General features: G+C 38.4%; 1 protein-coding gene across 1 annotated transcript in view; it reads right to left on the bottom strand.

Moving 5' to 3' along the window:
- Positions 1-11,943, bottom strand: part of NPTN (neuroplastin) — a 67,502-nt gene extending 55,559 nt beyond the window's left edge. The window contains exon 1 of the mRNA XM_090270036.1: positions 11,823-11,943. Coding sequence (XP_090126162.1) covers positions 11,823-11,913 — 91 coding nt within the window. The 5' untranslated portion in view covers positions 11,914-11,943. The remainder of the gene's footprint in view (positions 1-11,822) is intronic.
- Positions 11,944-16,468: the final 4,525 nt, after the last annotated feature.

Genomic DNA, 16,468 nt, shown 5'->3' with positions numbered 1-16,468 from the left:
AAAAATTACAGAACTTCAACACCGACCTTTCCTAGTAGAGTTAGGTAATTCAGTGAAAAGGCTAGTCTGCTAATAAGCCTCTGAAATGCACATTTTATAATATAGTCATCATTTGTCAGAGAAACCAACCTTGAAATAATCTGGTCATTCTCTTTAGCATTTTATTTTCCTCTTCACTTTCCTATGAACTACCAGAGTTGCAGTTAACCTATTAAAGGTAAACAATTTAGAAGTACCAGGCCTCACAACTCACAGCTATACATACACACCACTTTACAATACAGCAGTTTAAAAAGCACTTTTCCATACATTATCATTTAATCTAATAAAAACCCTATAGATTAAGGGTACTAATTTAAAAAATAGAAACCATAGGAACTAAAATGGAAATAGGACTTGGGCTACTGCCAAATCCAGTGCCCTTTCTACTCAACTGCATTGTCCCAGATAATGACCTTTTAAACAGTTTTATAAATTTACATTTTACATTTACAATGGTGACAGAGTACATCAGTTTACTTACTCTGTAATACTGTCTCCAAGAGTTTAGACATCAAATTTAAACTATACTAATACTGTAGTTTCATAAAAACTATGAGGTATTTTTAACACTTCTTAAACCTGCCTTAAATATATTTGAAATATATATGGATAATTTTGATTATACCTTATGTTACTTAAGATCACCCTGTACCTATTACATGGTTCAATTCCTGTTTTTCTTATAGCCTACCCCAGCTCACAACGAAAAGTCAGAAGATATATCTTACACTGAATTACTGATAATTTCTTATAGCCTACCCCAGCTCACAACGAAAAGTCAGAAGATATATCTTACACTGAATTACTGATAAACAGTGACATCTCTGGTTAAAGAGCCTTATAATAAAGCTCATGAAACCACAGTTTTTCTTAGTATTGAAATTTAACGGTAAAGAAATCACAGCCCTGCTCTGCAGAGCCAACATTGACTTTCTCTGACTCTCTAAAATCAGGTGGTTATATTCAGAGAGTGAAAATTATCCTGAACCCTCTAAGAGGAAAAGGGTATGGTTGGTCACATCTTCATTCATACCTTTTCTTCTTCCAAGCCAAGAATGTAAACCTAGTAGAGGCCCCCCCCAAAAAATCTGAAAAAGGATAATCCTTGAATCAAGAGCCTCAGAACATCTCAATCATACACCTCCAGGTAATAGTGCCCTAAATTTTAAAATAGTTTTGGAAAGGAGGGAAAAGGGGAACTTCTAAAAAAATTTTTTTTAATTAAAAAAAATACTTTTTCAAAAACCAGCCTGATGATGCCCTCTGCTCACCTCATTCCCGAAAACAACTTTAATTTTTAGAGAATAAATGAAAAACTTACTGTCAAATATAAAGTAGCAGAATTGAAAAATATAGAAATGTGACATAACCAGAAAACAATACTATTATAAACTATATGTTATCATACAAAATTGCTGCGTGATATGATTTCAGCATTTTCGAATTGCTGGCATCACTACTCTTACATTTTAGGGCCCCTATTAAGAAAAACAAGGGTTTCTTGAACACAATTACTGAGATAACAGGACAGTCCACCTCAAAAAAAAAACATTAAATCTACTTTTAAAAGATTTTAATACACCAAAGCTCACCAAATTACAAGACTCTGTCACTTAAGTTCTAAATGGACTGCCAAAATAGCAAAAGAAAAAAAAAAAAAAGACATCCTTCTAATGCTGCCCAATTTAGGAAATAAAAATTCTTCACTGTTTATCTGAAATCCAAATATAACTGGGCATCCTGTATTTTATCTGACAACCCTACATGCTTGAATTAAAGTGAGCTCCCATCTCTATCAAAGTATTATAGCACCAGCTCCCACTCATAAAGAACAAACTGAGTGCTCTGACTAGTGTGGTTCGGTGGGTTGGGCATCTTCCCAGAAAGCAAAAGGCTGTCGGTTGATTCCTCGTCAGGGCACATGCCTGGGTTGCAGGTTAGATCCCCCGTTGGGGCACAGACAAGGCAACTGATAGTTGTTTCATGTTTCTCTCCCTCTCTCTCCCCCTTCCCCTCAAAGAATAAATAAAATCTTTTAAAAACAAAAAACAAAAACTAAGCTTCTATCACAGCAAAATTTTGGAAGTGTTCTTTTATAGATGACAAGGCTTTCTTAATAGCTGACATTTCCCATAAAAAAGAAAAAGCCTAATTTCTAAGAGCCAAAGGTTAAACTTTTATTAGGTTCCATCCAGTCTAGTGAGTGAATCTTTATGAAACTTATGATCAGCATATCCATATTTTATATGCACCCCACTAGTCACTTAGTAGTCATCTAGGTTATCAGATGGATTGTCCTGGTATCACAGAGCTTATGTTCAAGAAACCCTTGTTTTTCTTAATGACTCCAAAGTTCAACAGTAATGATGCTGGCAATTCTAATATTCCAAGGAGAAGCCTTGAAGTATCTCCCTTAAATGAAAGGTGAAAATTCTTAATTTAATAAGGAAAGAAAAAAGTCATATGCTAAGGTTACTAAAATCTACAGTAAGAATGAATCTTCTATTCATGAAATTGCCTAATTTGTAAATTAAACTTTATCATAGGTATGTATGTACAGTAGTCCCTCTCTATATCGCGGTTCACTTATCGCGGCCTCACTGAATCATGGGATTTTTTAAAATATTATATTTATTTATCGCGGATTTTTCACTATATTGCGGATTTTGCAGTACTGTATACGTATGTTGTTAAAGTTACGTACGTTTAAGAGTGTAGAATATGTTTAAGAACATAAGTAGTGTTTATAAAAGTGTGGAAAAGGTTAATGAGGGCGTGGGAAAGGTTAATAAGGGACTGGAAACGGTTTATAAGTGTGTGGGAAGGGTTTATAAAGCCTTAAAATATATATAAATACTAAAATAAATGTAAGGTTCCTACTTCGCGGATTTTCACCAATCACGGGAGGGCCTGGAACGTAATACCCGCGATAAGTGAGGGAATACTGTACAGGAAAAAACAGCAGAGTACTACCAAGTGATTGATGGGTTGAACATACAACATGGATATCCTGGTCAAAGAGATGACTCACATTCTGAGAGAGACAGGGCAGGATGGCAAGATGGCATGAGATTTGATCACATTACTCAGAAGAGTGTGCAGTTTAAAATTTATGAATAGCTTATTTCTGGAATTTTCCTTTTAATATTTTCACACTGCTGTTAACCACAGAAAACTGAACCCAAGAAACGTGAAACCATGGATAAGGGGAGAATACTGTACTTGTTTAGGAGCTCAATAGGGTTCAGTATTATCCAGTTTCAGAATACACTGGGGGTCTTGGAAAATAACCCCCAGAGATAAGGGGGACTACTGTACCTTATAGGGAAAAACAAAAAGGAGATCCTCCCCTTTGTTTTATGAGGTCCCTCTCAACCAGTTCTCTGCCCTATTTATAATGGCTCTGACAATGAATGAGTACAAATAACTATTCTTCTGCTAGTTCCATTAAAGTCATCTTTTTAATACTAAACCTATGTGCTTTTCTTCCGTGCTCTAGGCCATTGCTCTTTGATACAGCCCATCCATCTTTGGAGACTGCCTAATTCCCTTACTTCATTTACACTGCTACCTGGAAGGTATTAATAGATAATCACTCCCCCCCAGTGCTCCCTTTTCCTAAATTTAGCTCTTCAGGCTTTTTGCCTAAGTTTTCTGCTACCATCAAAGTAGAATTATCTGCATCTTCCCCTAAATGTGGTTTTAAAGTGTTAATTACTTGGAGTTCAATCATACTGTGAAAACATTTACACTGTTAATAGTACCATAATTTTGATATGTGATCACATTATTTGTCTAAGTGTAACTTAATTACAGTTCACTACAAGTTATTAGAAAGCTCTTTATACTTGCTCTTTTCCAGACAGCAGTTTCCTGGTTTGCATTAAGGCCATTTATTTCATCTTCCTCGATGAATGATTAAAGATTTAGCATTAACAAATATAATTTCAATGCTTGAGCTGCTATACTATTTTTTTCTAGTTGCTCCACAATGGCTTCCAATCTGCTAAACGTATAATCAAAAACTCCTAAAATTAACATAGTCCTTCAATCAAAAAATCCTAAATTAAATATGGTACGTTCCTTCAACCTATGAATTGGGAAGTATTTCACAGATAGTTGCCAACAGAGGACATCTTGTTGCCTTTTATTCCTCCAAGAAGCAATGTCTAAAAATGAGAAAATAACCTTTAGGATTTAAACATGAAAGGCAAATGGTTCTTCAGTGATGGTTCTGCTTTCCCTCTCCCTCCCTTCCATTGGCCAGTGTTCAAACCATTCTGTACTCACCAGAAATGTGCCTCAGACAACAGCATCAGAGTAAACATACAACTGGGAATAAACAGTAGTGCTCCCAGCCCCAATACTCAACAAATAATAACTCAAGGCAGGGGGGCTAGGGAATAAGGAACATAAGCTCTAATACAAAAGAAAAGATAACTAAACATACTGGAAAACTTGTGCTTTCATTATGATATTTAAATTACTGTAGCTTCCCCGTTTTCCCAAATTCAACTAGAGTTAAAAAAAAAAAAAAGTAATATAACTAATGGCTAATGTATTACTTCAATAATGCTGTATTTTCCTTACTAACAATGACCAGTAATGGTACATGTTGATGATACTGAAAATGTCACATGAAGATCTTGTTTACAAAAATCATCAGTGTTCCAGACTACATGGCATGTAAAAAATTAAAAAAACTAAAAACAAAATTAAATACTTGAAAATGTTGTGTTTCAAAAATGATGTCTCATGGCTAATTAATGAACTATGAAATCAATTTAGAAGGTCACAACAGTTTCTTCAAATACACTACAAAGTAAGGACAGGTACTGTTTCATAAAACATTATGTATTCTGCACATACTTAAGACACAAAATCTGTTTCTCTATCTGGGTCACAAAAGATGGAAAGCCTTTTTCTCAACAGCGTTTATATTTGTAAAGTCATTTCAACACGATTACGAGTGAACCAAATTATTTCTGTTTTATTAATACATTGTAGTACCTAAAAATTTTACTTTGTGATGTTAACTTTCCAGGTTATTTTTAAATTAATAAGCAGTAAGGATGTGGCAGATAACTGTTTGAAACTAGGTGATGATTATATGGGAGTTTATTACATTATTCATGCTACATTTTACATATCTGCAATTCTAACAAAAATGTAAAAAAAGGGGGGGGGGCAAGGAAATGGACCTACCTAACAGATACAACTAAGTATCATGAATAAGTACATAAATTGAGACTTTTACACATCATTTATAAGGAATATCAATCTAGGAACTTCCTCAGATTTAATTCAGGTAACACTTCAGTTGCCTTGTTCAATTACAATGGACAGGTTTAGAGGTATTTAAAAAATACATAAGGGAAAGAAAAAACTAAGTCATAAATAGAAAATAAACCTCCTCAAAGGATAACATAAAAATATAATCATTGCCTCTTCAACAGTCAATTACTTCCAATCAACAGAGAGAACACAAAATATCTACCTACCTGGCAGTGATTTTCATTTCTTAACTGTTTAATTCACAATATGAGATTTCTGAAACAAGCACCATTCTGCCTTCCTTTAAACAAGAACTACAAGTGTTGTCTGAAGTAGGTTTACAGAGTTGAGTTTCAAAACATGCAAGCCTCTAAGTCAATTTTCATTATTTCTGAAAAGCAATTTCTAAAAACTTATTAAAACAGAAAGTACTCTCTAGGTCTTATATCCATTAGAGGCAGTACATAAGCTGTAAGGTCAATAGTTGTGTAATTTTAGAACTGGAAGGGAAATTTAGACATCATCTAGTCCAGTGGTTTTCAAATACAATCAGGAAGAAAAGAAGAATCAATGGCATAATAATTTATATATGCAAGCACACTCTTACCTTTTCTTTTTTTAGCACATGGAACACTTTGCCTATTCTATCAGAAAAGGACTTGACATTTTGTCTTGTATTTTATATTTAATCACTTTTACAATGTGAGTATACATTTGAACATGACTAAAACTACTGATAGATTTTGAAACTTAATGTTTTCTTATAATAGGACCTTACATAATATATAGGACACTGACACTTTCCACGTGATTTCACATCATCTCATTTATAATTCATGATCTAGTCAATCTGAAGCAATACTTTTATAACAATGATATAAACCTAAACAAAGGAAAGCATATCTAAACTTATATACTTCTATAAAATATCATAAAGCATACCATAAGGTCCAGTAATTATGATTTGGAAAGAAGGCTAGTCTTTAAACATTCCATAATTATTTTCAAAAATGCAAAAGAATAGCATTCAGTACTTTTTAATACAAAAAATTTAACATGTGATGTTTTCATCAAAGCTAACCACAGTCTGCTTTAATGAAGAAATAAGACTGAGTTGTATTTTTTAATTTGAACCTCAACAAAATAAAAATAAGAAAACAAACATAAAACAGTGGGTGCCTGAGGAACATTAACTGTGTCTCCCATAAATAAATATACTTAGGAAATTTTTTGAATATTCAGTAAACCCCATTTTCACACAAACAGAACAATTAAAAGTTCTGAAAAATAATCTCAAGTTAACTAGGCTTGGTTAATGAATGTATATTTTGTACGTACACAAAAGCAAACAACAAAGAAAGTTAGGCCTAATTTCAATTTTAAATAATAGTAAGTTGAAATTACATACAAATCTTGACTTCCTCTCCTAAACTGAATGAACTCTTGAAAAACAAATATCTTATTTATGCATCTATCCAATTTTTTAAATTTAGACATCAATATCACTGGGCTAATGTTTTTATATAGGATTACTAGTTTCACTTTAAATTTGGAGAGGAGTTTATGCCTATAAAATGTAAGTTTATAATCAACTAATTTTACTGGAGAGGTTTCCTCCCTTCTCAAAGCTAATCCTTACCAACTAAAATTGGGAATTCTGGAGGGGGGGCGGGGGGCATAAAACTTCAGAAAATTTTTAAAAGCATTTATCTAAGGTGCTTAAAGTTAAATTCCAAATCATCAATGGCATTTTTAAAAATTAATGTAAAATGATAATGTTGTTTAAAGAGGCACACTGAAAGCCAAGCCAATTGTTCAGATGAGGTGATTTTGCCCTCTTATTTTAGTTTCAATGTGTAAATTTACTTCACAGGTCCTGGTCTATTTAGGCTTTCTGACAGATTCTATTTTTCCAGATATTCTACAAAAGAAAACTCATTCTTCATTCTTGCTTCCTGCTTTTCTCCCTGTACTACTATAGCCTTTCTTCTTTTTCCCTTTCTCTTACAACTTCATTCTCTAATCTAATCCTGTCCAGACTATGTTCTCACTGTAAACAACTGAATAGAATGCATCAGAATATTTTTCACATAATTCACTTCTTACAAAACACCATTGCATAATTTTATTCAAACTTTTACTGAACATCTCCTGCAGTCACCCACTGTTTTTCTATATACTTCATTTGTAGAGATTGGCACCATATTTCCTTCCCAGATTGTCTGGAAAAAAACCTTTATATACATCCAGCAAAGTTTCAGATTTTACATATAAAACATCTTACTTTGAAAGGGTACCTCAAACAAAATAAATGAAAAACAATGTCCAAACTGATGAGAGTATGTTTCTAATCATACAAGGTCATCTTTGCAGGCCCAGTTAAATAATTATTTTTATTAAAAAACAAAAATAAGAATAAAACAGTAACATTTTGCCTTTTATTAATGTACACTCAACGAGAAAAATGTTTCACATTAAAATTGTATTAATAAGAAAAATAAAGGGATTCCTTCAAGACAAAGTAGTCTAATTTCTAAGGATTTGTATAATTCAAAGTCGGGTCTATTAAGTCTGGCAACACAAAAAAAAAACCCGTCTGCATCTCTAATATGGATCTAGTAACCTTGAAAAACAAAGACTAAGAGCCCAGCAACAGGACCTGATACAGTAAAACACTTTCCACACCAGACCCCTGACCAATTTCTCACGCTTGGGTGCTCCATTATGTCAGTAGTGACACTGTGGTCAGTTGCATGAGAGACTGGAGGCTTATGATCTCCTTAGCAGATGCTTTATTCCAAGGCAAACTATTTCTTCTGGTCATGTAAATTTTTATTTGAATTAAAATTATGTTAAGATCTGTAGCTTGACATTTGAGATGTCATTTGTGCACAGCTGCCATAGATAACATCTGTCTTCTGTTGCTCATTTCAATTCACCCAAAGGGGAGATGCACAATCAATAGCAAATACACATCTAAAAATGTACTCAGGGAGAGAAAATTGTCAAACCACTTAAGTAAACAGCCCTTGACAGACAAGAAAAAGATTCATTAATTATCTAATGCAAATACTGGCATTCTTACAAAGTACAATGTTCACAGCTATCTAGTATCATCCAAGCAAAATGGTTTCTTAAAATTTAGCTTAGTATTAAAATTCATTAGTCCTTATTTTCTCCCACTTAACGCCGTTAATTATCCTATTTTATATTTTCACTGTAAATATTTTTTTTATATTTTTACACTTCATTCCACATTCACTCATCACCTAACATCTCTTAACACTCTCACCGTGTGTCGGGCACTACTTCTATTTCTCATATTCACAATGGGATTCTATGAAAAGATATTTAGTTCACTGAAAGAGAAGAAAAAAAATGCCATGCAATCTCCCAGACAATGAAATAGAAACAAACTTCCTCACCAGAATTTGAAACCGCAGCACTACTGTTCACTTTTCTTACAAATTACATATGCAAAAGTGCAAATCTCTGCTTGGGGCCTTCAAATAGCCTACTTAAGTTTAATCAAGATGACAGCATTAACAATTAAGTGTTCAATATATACATGAAGAAAAATAATAATGCTACTTTTTAAAGGATAATAGTAGTAATAGCTAACACTTATTCACTATAGAGAGCAAATATTGAGTACATACAGCACTGTTATACTACATAAAGTAATGTAGCACATGTTACATTATAGTAACATATAGTAACAAGATTTCATATAATAAAAATTTACTCCCTACTGAGACTATATGCTGGGCAGAAATCTAAGTGCTCAATAGCTATTATCTCATTTAATCCTCAGTCATCCCTATGAAACTGGCTATTATAAACTCCACTTTACACATGATAAAACTGAGGCTTGGAAGTAGTAAGCACCTTATTCAGGATCACTTAGCTTCAGAAAGCCAGGACTCAAATCCAGGTCTGACAGCATCCAGAGCCTGTGCTCTTGATTACCATATAATCCTGTCTGGTTTATTCATTTTTATTTTAGTCTAAAGATTTTGAAAGAAAGTCTTAGCAGAAAGGTTACATTTTAGGACAAGTTTCATCCTTTAAAATGAACTACAGGTACATTTATCTTATTACATACAAAAATCAACACCTTTAAGATTTTACTTGAACTATGGTCCTACAAGTTTAAATATTTGGATAGGAAACAAAATCTTAAAGAAAGCCTTGAATCTCTACAGTAATAGGTCACAGCTGGAAGAGACTTGGGGGGTCATTTAGTCCAAATTCTTTATTCTAGGAATAATGAAAGAGACCTTTTGAAAAACATCTATATTCAATTTAAACTACCAAATACCCAATCCAAAAACATGTAGGTTTGGTTTTTTTTAAAAGTCATCATCTTAAATAGATAAGCTAACATTTCAACATCATGCAGAAAATATCTATTTCTGAAACACTGTAAGAAAACACAAACTCCATGAGGCCAGGCTATTGCAGGGCTATTACCAATTGACCGCTTGAATTTTATTATGTTATAGAAAGCTGTATTTAAAAAAAATAGCATCCTTACCTATGTGGATTCAAACTCAAATAATAGCCACCTCTTCCTTGAATTAAATTAACATTCATTTGGGTCAACTACAAACTCAGCTTCACATCATGTCATGTCACATGACTGAATTGAAGCTCATTTCAAGGAAAAGGCTGCACTATGCTGACTTTAGAGCACCTATCACTGAGAACAGCCAGATGAGTCTTTGAAGGCCTATCCAAAAACCTTGCTATAGTTACTAAGAAACTACAATTTTGCTGCATTATCAGTCATTGAAAGATGCTTTGCCAGCAGATTAAAACTTAAGATCAATGGCCCCAAATGAAATTAATGCTATTTCCACAAATCTAATAGCTGAAAGTATTAGGCTTCTTTAAGTCATATTGTTAACACACAAACTATAAAAACTGGTAAGATAAATCAGCCTAACTCTACCCTGCCTTCCACAGTGGCCTCATGCTTTGGGGGAAAACAGGAAAAATACCTTATATATGTAACATATTCAGTGCCTGACTCCTGTAATGATAATTCGAGGTCATCAAGCACACACAGCATTTAATTGATTAGTACAATTTGGTACAACAAACATATTTAACCAATGATGCTTTTTCAATCCTTTATTAAGATATATTTTCACTGTAATCTTCAGCATTTTAAGCCTGTATTCTCCTTAGAATGCTTAAGTCCACTGCCTCTATGATTGATTTTTTTAAATGAAAGTCATTTAAATTTCAGCTAGTCCAACAAGAGTAACTTTAAATTGTTCTGGCATTAACATCAAAGGTAATCTACAGTTCACGCTCCACTACTGATTTCTCATAAATTCCTCCTTATAAGGATATTTTTAAACCTCTTAAAGGCTGTTTCCACCAAGAGCAGAAATCAGTTCACAATACCTCAGCCTTCAACAACGAGAATCTTTTTTTCTCTCTCTTCTCTGAAGAGCTTCAGTTCAAAACCCTATTCTCTCGTTTCCACTGTACCCTGCACACATCCCAGGTACTATTTATGTTCCTTTCCGAAATAATCTTTCTTCTGTCTTGTAACTTTTAGATCTTAAAAATCCATTTCTTCCATCTCCCTCTCTCCAGTCAGTGTCCTCGATCCCAGTGTCCTGCAGTTCCAGCTGAGCGTCGCTGCCTTCCCAAAGGCCCGACCAGAACAAGCGCTCCCACAGTCAGCGGCTCCCTTCCCTCAACACGCTCCACGCTGCAAAGCAACGTTACACCCCCGGCTTCCTGCGTTTTCCTCGCTCTCCTTATTTTCTGTCTTCACTCTTCTTTCCCCAATAAATATCCTCCTGCCTCAGTTCCAACCCTTACTCTTACCCTCTGCTCATTTTTCCTCTCCTTATTTAGAAAGTCCTTTTTGCTCTCCCACCCTCCTCAGTAAACCCAGCCCTCTTCCTCCATCTCGGTTAGAGCCACCGCTGCTTCCCTTTCCAGATCCCCTCCCGCAGTCAATCCGCCACCCTAGCTCTCCACCCCTCCCCTCCCCTCCACGGCTCCCGGATTCTTCACCCCTCCTCAGGGCTCCCGTCCTCTGTTCAGCCTTCTCCTGGACTCCCTTCCCCCCCAACGCCTCCCTTATTTAAGGATGTCACCTGTCTTACGAGGCGCCAGCATAATCCTACACGACTCCTACGCCCGGGATCCCGGTTCTCCTGCGGATCCTGCCGACACCACTCCCCTCTCGTTAAACACAAATGCCGGTCTCAGGCCGCCTTCTCTAAAAGCTGCGCCCCCGCCTCATCCGCCCCCGCGGCTCCAGCTTCTCCCGTCGGCTTCCTGGGTGTCCCCTCCTGACTCGGAGCGACGAGCTCCAAGACGTGGCGCCTCTAAGGCAGCAATACGCCTCGGACAGAGCCTCCAACTCTCGGCGGGCCTCTCCTCCTCGCGGGTCCGCAGCCCTCAGACGCTCCTACCAGCCCCTTCCCCTTGCTCCGGCGTCTCCTCAGGCCCCGGCCCACCCCCGGCGCCCCGCTTACCGTTCTGAGCAGCTCCCGGCCCTGGGAAGAGGGAGCCAGAGACCAGCAACAGCGAGAGAGCCAGGGTGCTGGGGAGCGAGGAGCCCGACATCCTCCTAGCAGACGACTAAAAAACTAAAAGGCCGGGGCCGGAGCCGGGGCCGGGGAGGGGGAGGGAGGGAGGGAGGGGGTGGGTGAGAGCGCGGGGGAGTAAGCTAGGGAGGTAGCAGCAGCTCCGCTCCGTCCTTCCCCGTCCTCCTCCTACCGCCGCAGCGCCCAAGCCTCGCGAGACCCTCACTCCACGTCGTGGGCGGTTGAGGGGTGATGGCTGCAAAACTCGCGAGAAGAGGCGGCCTCAACTGTGCTTCAGCCCCTAGGACTTCGCGTCCCCGCCCCTGCAGAGGTTGATTGGCCAAGCTGGAGGCAGGTCACGTGCCAAAGGCGCTTCTCGCCAGGTGACAGAGCGAGGCGGGGTTCTTCCCGCTCTTTTGGCTTTAGGGAACTGAGAAGGCTGTTCAGCTAGCTGATCCCTAGGTGAAACGGGAGGGCTTCTAAACAAGAGGAAGCTTTAGAAGCCAAATGTATTTCCTCCACCCATCTTGCCTTTCAGTCGTTGGAGCTCTTGTCTGCGGAATATGATGCATCACTGCCTCTTTTACACTGTTGTTTCATTGTCTCCATGGAAACCCTGATATTTCTTCCTTCTGCACTTTGAACTTAGATCTCTATTGGCATCTAGATCCAAACTCCCTCTTTAACCTACAGTTTTAACTTCCCAGGCTAAGTGATACACTCCCCACGCTCGATACTACTATGAGCTTTTCTCCCTGTACACCTCCTCCCTCTACCTGGAACGTCCTCCTTTTCCAGGCCCTTCTATTTCCCCTCCCCCATTTTGGCCTTATTTTAGCTTCATAAAATCTTAGGGCCTAAAGTTCAGCCTAATTGCTAGTTAGACACTAAATTCTACAAGGAAGTCACCCTATGTTAATTCATAAGAAGACTCTTCAGAAGCATTTTCATGCAGTCAAGATTTAATTGAGTATCTGCTGTGTGCCAGGTTTTCACACTGCTGACACCTGCTGTGAAACCCAGTTGAAAGCATGGTCCCCACTCTTACAAACTTCACAGCCTAGTCTATAAGAGGAGTGAGGAAGAGAACAAATGACCTAGAAAACAACTCATGCGAAAAGAGGCAGCACAGTGCTCTGGCAACGTTGTCACCATTTGCATAGAACTCTAGGAAATGCTCTTTTTAGGGGTATTTTTTGTCCTACCCTCAGCACTGTCATTCCTTGGTTGGTAAAGGAGTTTCTGTGGCTTAGCTCATCTCTGACTCAAAGCAGACATCCTGGGGAGAGGGTCTGTGGAGTGAAACTAAGAGGAACCAAGTAAACAGCACTAACGATCCGAGAGCTCCGAGAATCTAGAGCAGTGGTTCTCAACCTTCCTAATGCCGTGATCCTTTAATACAGTTCCTCATGTTGTGGTGACCCCCAACCATAAAATTACTTTTGTTGCTACTTCATAACTGTAATTTTGCTACTGTTATGAATCGCAATGTAAGTATCTGATATGCAGCATGTATTTTCATTGTTACAAATTGAACATAATTAAAGCATAGTGATTAATCACAAAAACAATATGTAATTATAAATGTGTTTTCCGATGGTCTTAAGCGACCCCTGTGAAAGGGTCATTCAACCACCAGAGGGGTCACGACCCACTGGTTGAGAACCGCTGATCTAGAGGAAGTGTCACTCACCATGACTTTCATGTGCTCAAGTCAAAGTAGTCACAAGCTTTCAACATGAATTTGGGCAGCTGGTGGTTCCAGACTGAGCTTTCTAGCCATCGCTGGGACTATGACTATGACATGTTGTTGATTTAAATGAAAACTATATCTTTCACAACCTCAGATGTGTATGAGTGATAAAGATTAATCTGCAGACTGCTCTGTATCAGAACCACCCTGTGACTGGACAACAGTTTTCATCTGATGGAAATTTTTGGTTGGATGCAACCGTTCTGCCTCATAACAGTAACTAGCATTCCTATTTGATCCTTAGGACAAGGAATCCTTACAAAATGATTATGCTCTTTGTGTGGGTAGGGAAACTAAGGCTAAGTGAGGTATGACCTGCCCAGGGTCTGAGTGTTTGTGGTAATCATTAATACCAAACAGTTTGGTTTGCCTCCTTCTAAGCTCATGGCAGGAGTGCATTTCCACCTTAAAATTGGGAATAGCATGTTACTTGTTTTAACTGGTGGAATGTGAAAAGTGAGATGGATCCTTTTCAAGCATCCACGTTTTGTTTCTGTTACAGACATTGTAGCATACTCTTGTCTGCCTGGTAATCAGTGATCATGATGTTGAAACTTATGTCAAAATGAAACATATCAGTCTGGATCCCTGAGTGAACAGAAAAAGCCCATGCCTTTGACAGCCTACATAGAACTGGTAGTGTCTAGGGAAAGATGAAATTCACGTTCATCCCACCACCTCCACCACCACCATCTACTAAGCTGTGTGGCCTTGGGCAAATGACCTAATCTCTCTGAACCCTATTTTTCTGTCAAATGGGGCTGATGCTACTACTTATATCATAAGATTATGAAAGGAATAAATCAGTACATTTATGTGCACTGTTTAGACCAGTTTCTGGTGCACAGTAAACACCCAAATGTTGATGATAATGAAAATCAATACTATTGTAGCTACTGCTGATACAGTTCTGATTCCAACTCTCTGTTCTCCATAACTATGCCATGTTTCTTACAAAAAGTGATTCTGGAAAAAAATTTTTAAGTACAGTGTTACCAATCAAATCTCAAAACCTGCAGTTATGAGGCATACTTTTGCTCTGGAGAAAATGTCATCAAATCCTGCATGATAGTAGCTATACTTTTGTTGAGAAAATACATGATAACTAAAACCTTTAAATAATGCAGTAACTTCCTTAAATAAATTTAGGAATTTGACTTTTTTCTTTTTTTAATATTTTCATACACTTAAAAATCTCTACAGTTAAATGCAGCTAGCTGTGCAGGATGGCTAAACTTCTTGCAATATTTCACAAGACCCCTAGATGTCCTCAGAGCTCAAGGTGAGACACACTTTCCCTACCTCCAGAGACTGCTTGGAAGGTGGCTTTCCAGTTTTTCCAGTACTGACAGCACCTCCTGGTGGCAAGTCCTATAACAAAGCATTCCAAATTAAAAGACTTCCAGTGCATTTTGTCTGCTCTGTTTCTTTCCTCCATTGGAAGGATGTCAGTGAAAATAATAATAATGTTGGTAGAGTTGAGTTTGAACTTCCTAATGGTTTCCCTTCTACATCCTGAAAAAATTTCTGCTCCTTTGACGCTCTTTTCGTCCAGGTATACCACCTGGCCCATCTTGATTGCTGTTATCTTCTGACCTCCCAAAATAATCTTTCCCCCTGCCCTTTCCAACTCCTAACACCAACTGTAAACTCCATAGGTGAGTTCAACATCCATGTTGATGATCTAGTCAATACCCTGGCCTCTCAGTCCTTTGATCATCTCACCTCCACCAACCTTCTCCTCAACCACACCTTTCAAGGTTACCTCAACACTTCAATCACCTCCAAAAGGGATCTATTTTTGAATTATAAAAATATTTCACTCAGCTTGCAGTCAAGATGGCAGTATAGGTGGATGAAGTACTCACATCTTCCCACAAAGACATCAAAATTACAACTAAACTATAGAACAACATCATTGAGAATCACCTGAATCTAGCTAAACAGAAGTGCTAGGACTAAAGATATACAGAAGAAGCCATGCTGAGACTGGTAGAAGGAGTAGAAATGCTGAATGGGCTAGTCCTGCACCCATGTGTGGCCATTAAAAATTGGAAGGGATATCTCAGCTGTGGAGGTCCCTCCGCCCTGAGAATTGATGGGTCCCAGACACCCAGCCCAGAGTTTTAGTGCCAGGAAGAGAAGTCCCTGTAACTTCTGGCTCTGAAAACCAGCAGGGATTATGGCTGAGTGAGATGAAGGGCTCTTGGAGTCACAGGTGTTCCTCTTAAAGGGCCCACATAGACTTATTTGGACTCACTCACCCTGAGCTCCAGTGCTGGGGCAGCAGCTTGAAAGGCACTATGGACATATGAGGAGGAACTGAATTGTCTGCAACAGGACAAGGGCTGCAGGGGCAGCTTTCTCCCAGATAGAAGTACCAGCAAAAACCGTTGTTCCTTTTCCGAGCCCTCCTTCCACAGAGCTGGCAGGCAGAGCCATATCTGAGTCTCCATCAATTGGTTTAACAGTGTTCACTCTGTCCTAGTGATTCCCTGAGACCCCACCACCACCAGCACACACACACACACCCCTGATCCAACGAGTAGGCCCACTGAGGCCGTTTCCCATGACTTTTCCATACAAACAGCCTGTTTTGGCTCATACTTCAGACTTTCCTAAAGTATCTCAAAAAAGCAGCATCTGGCCTTACTGAGCCCAGTACTTCTTGCTAGGAGGCCCCAGGTCCAGCACTAGTGGCAGCCAGCCTTGTTTAGCAATTTGGTCTTGGCCTGGATCTCTTGCTGGGTGGCCCCAGAGAAGGGCGCAGGCAGCAGTAGACCTGGGCCTGTACCTCCTGGGAGGCTTCAGAGCCAGCACACCCAGTGGAAAGCATCAGACC

The sequence above is a fragment of the Furipterus horrens genome, unplaced genomic scaffold (assembly GCF_987537825.1).
Source record: "Furipterus horrens unplaced genomic scaffold, mFurHor1.1.pri manual_scaffold_3, whole genome shotgun sequence".
NCBI lineage: Eukaryota > Metazoa > Chordata > Mammalia > Chiroptera > Furipteridae > Furipterus > Furipterus horrens.
Note: the sequence above shows the minus strand (reverse complement) of the source record. Positions and strands in the feature narration are given on the sequence as shown.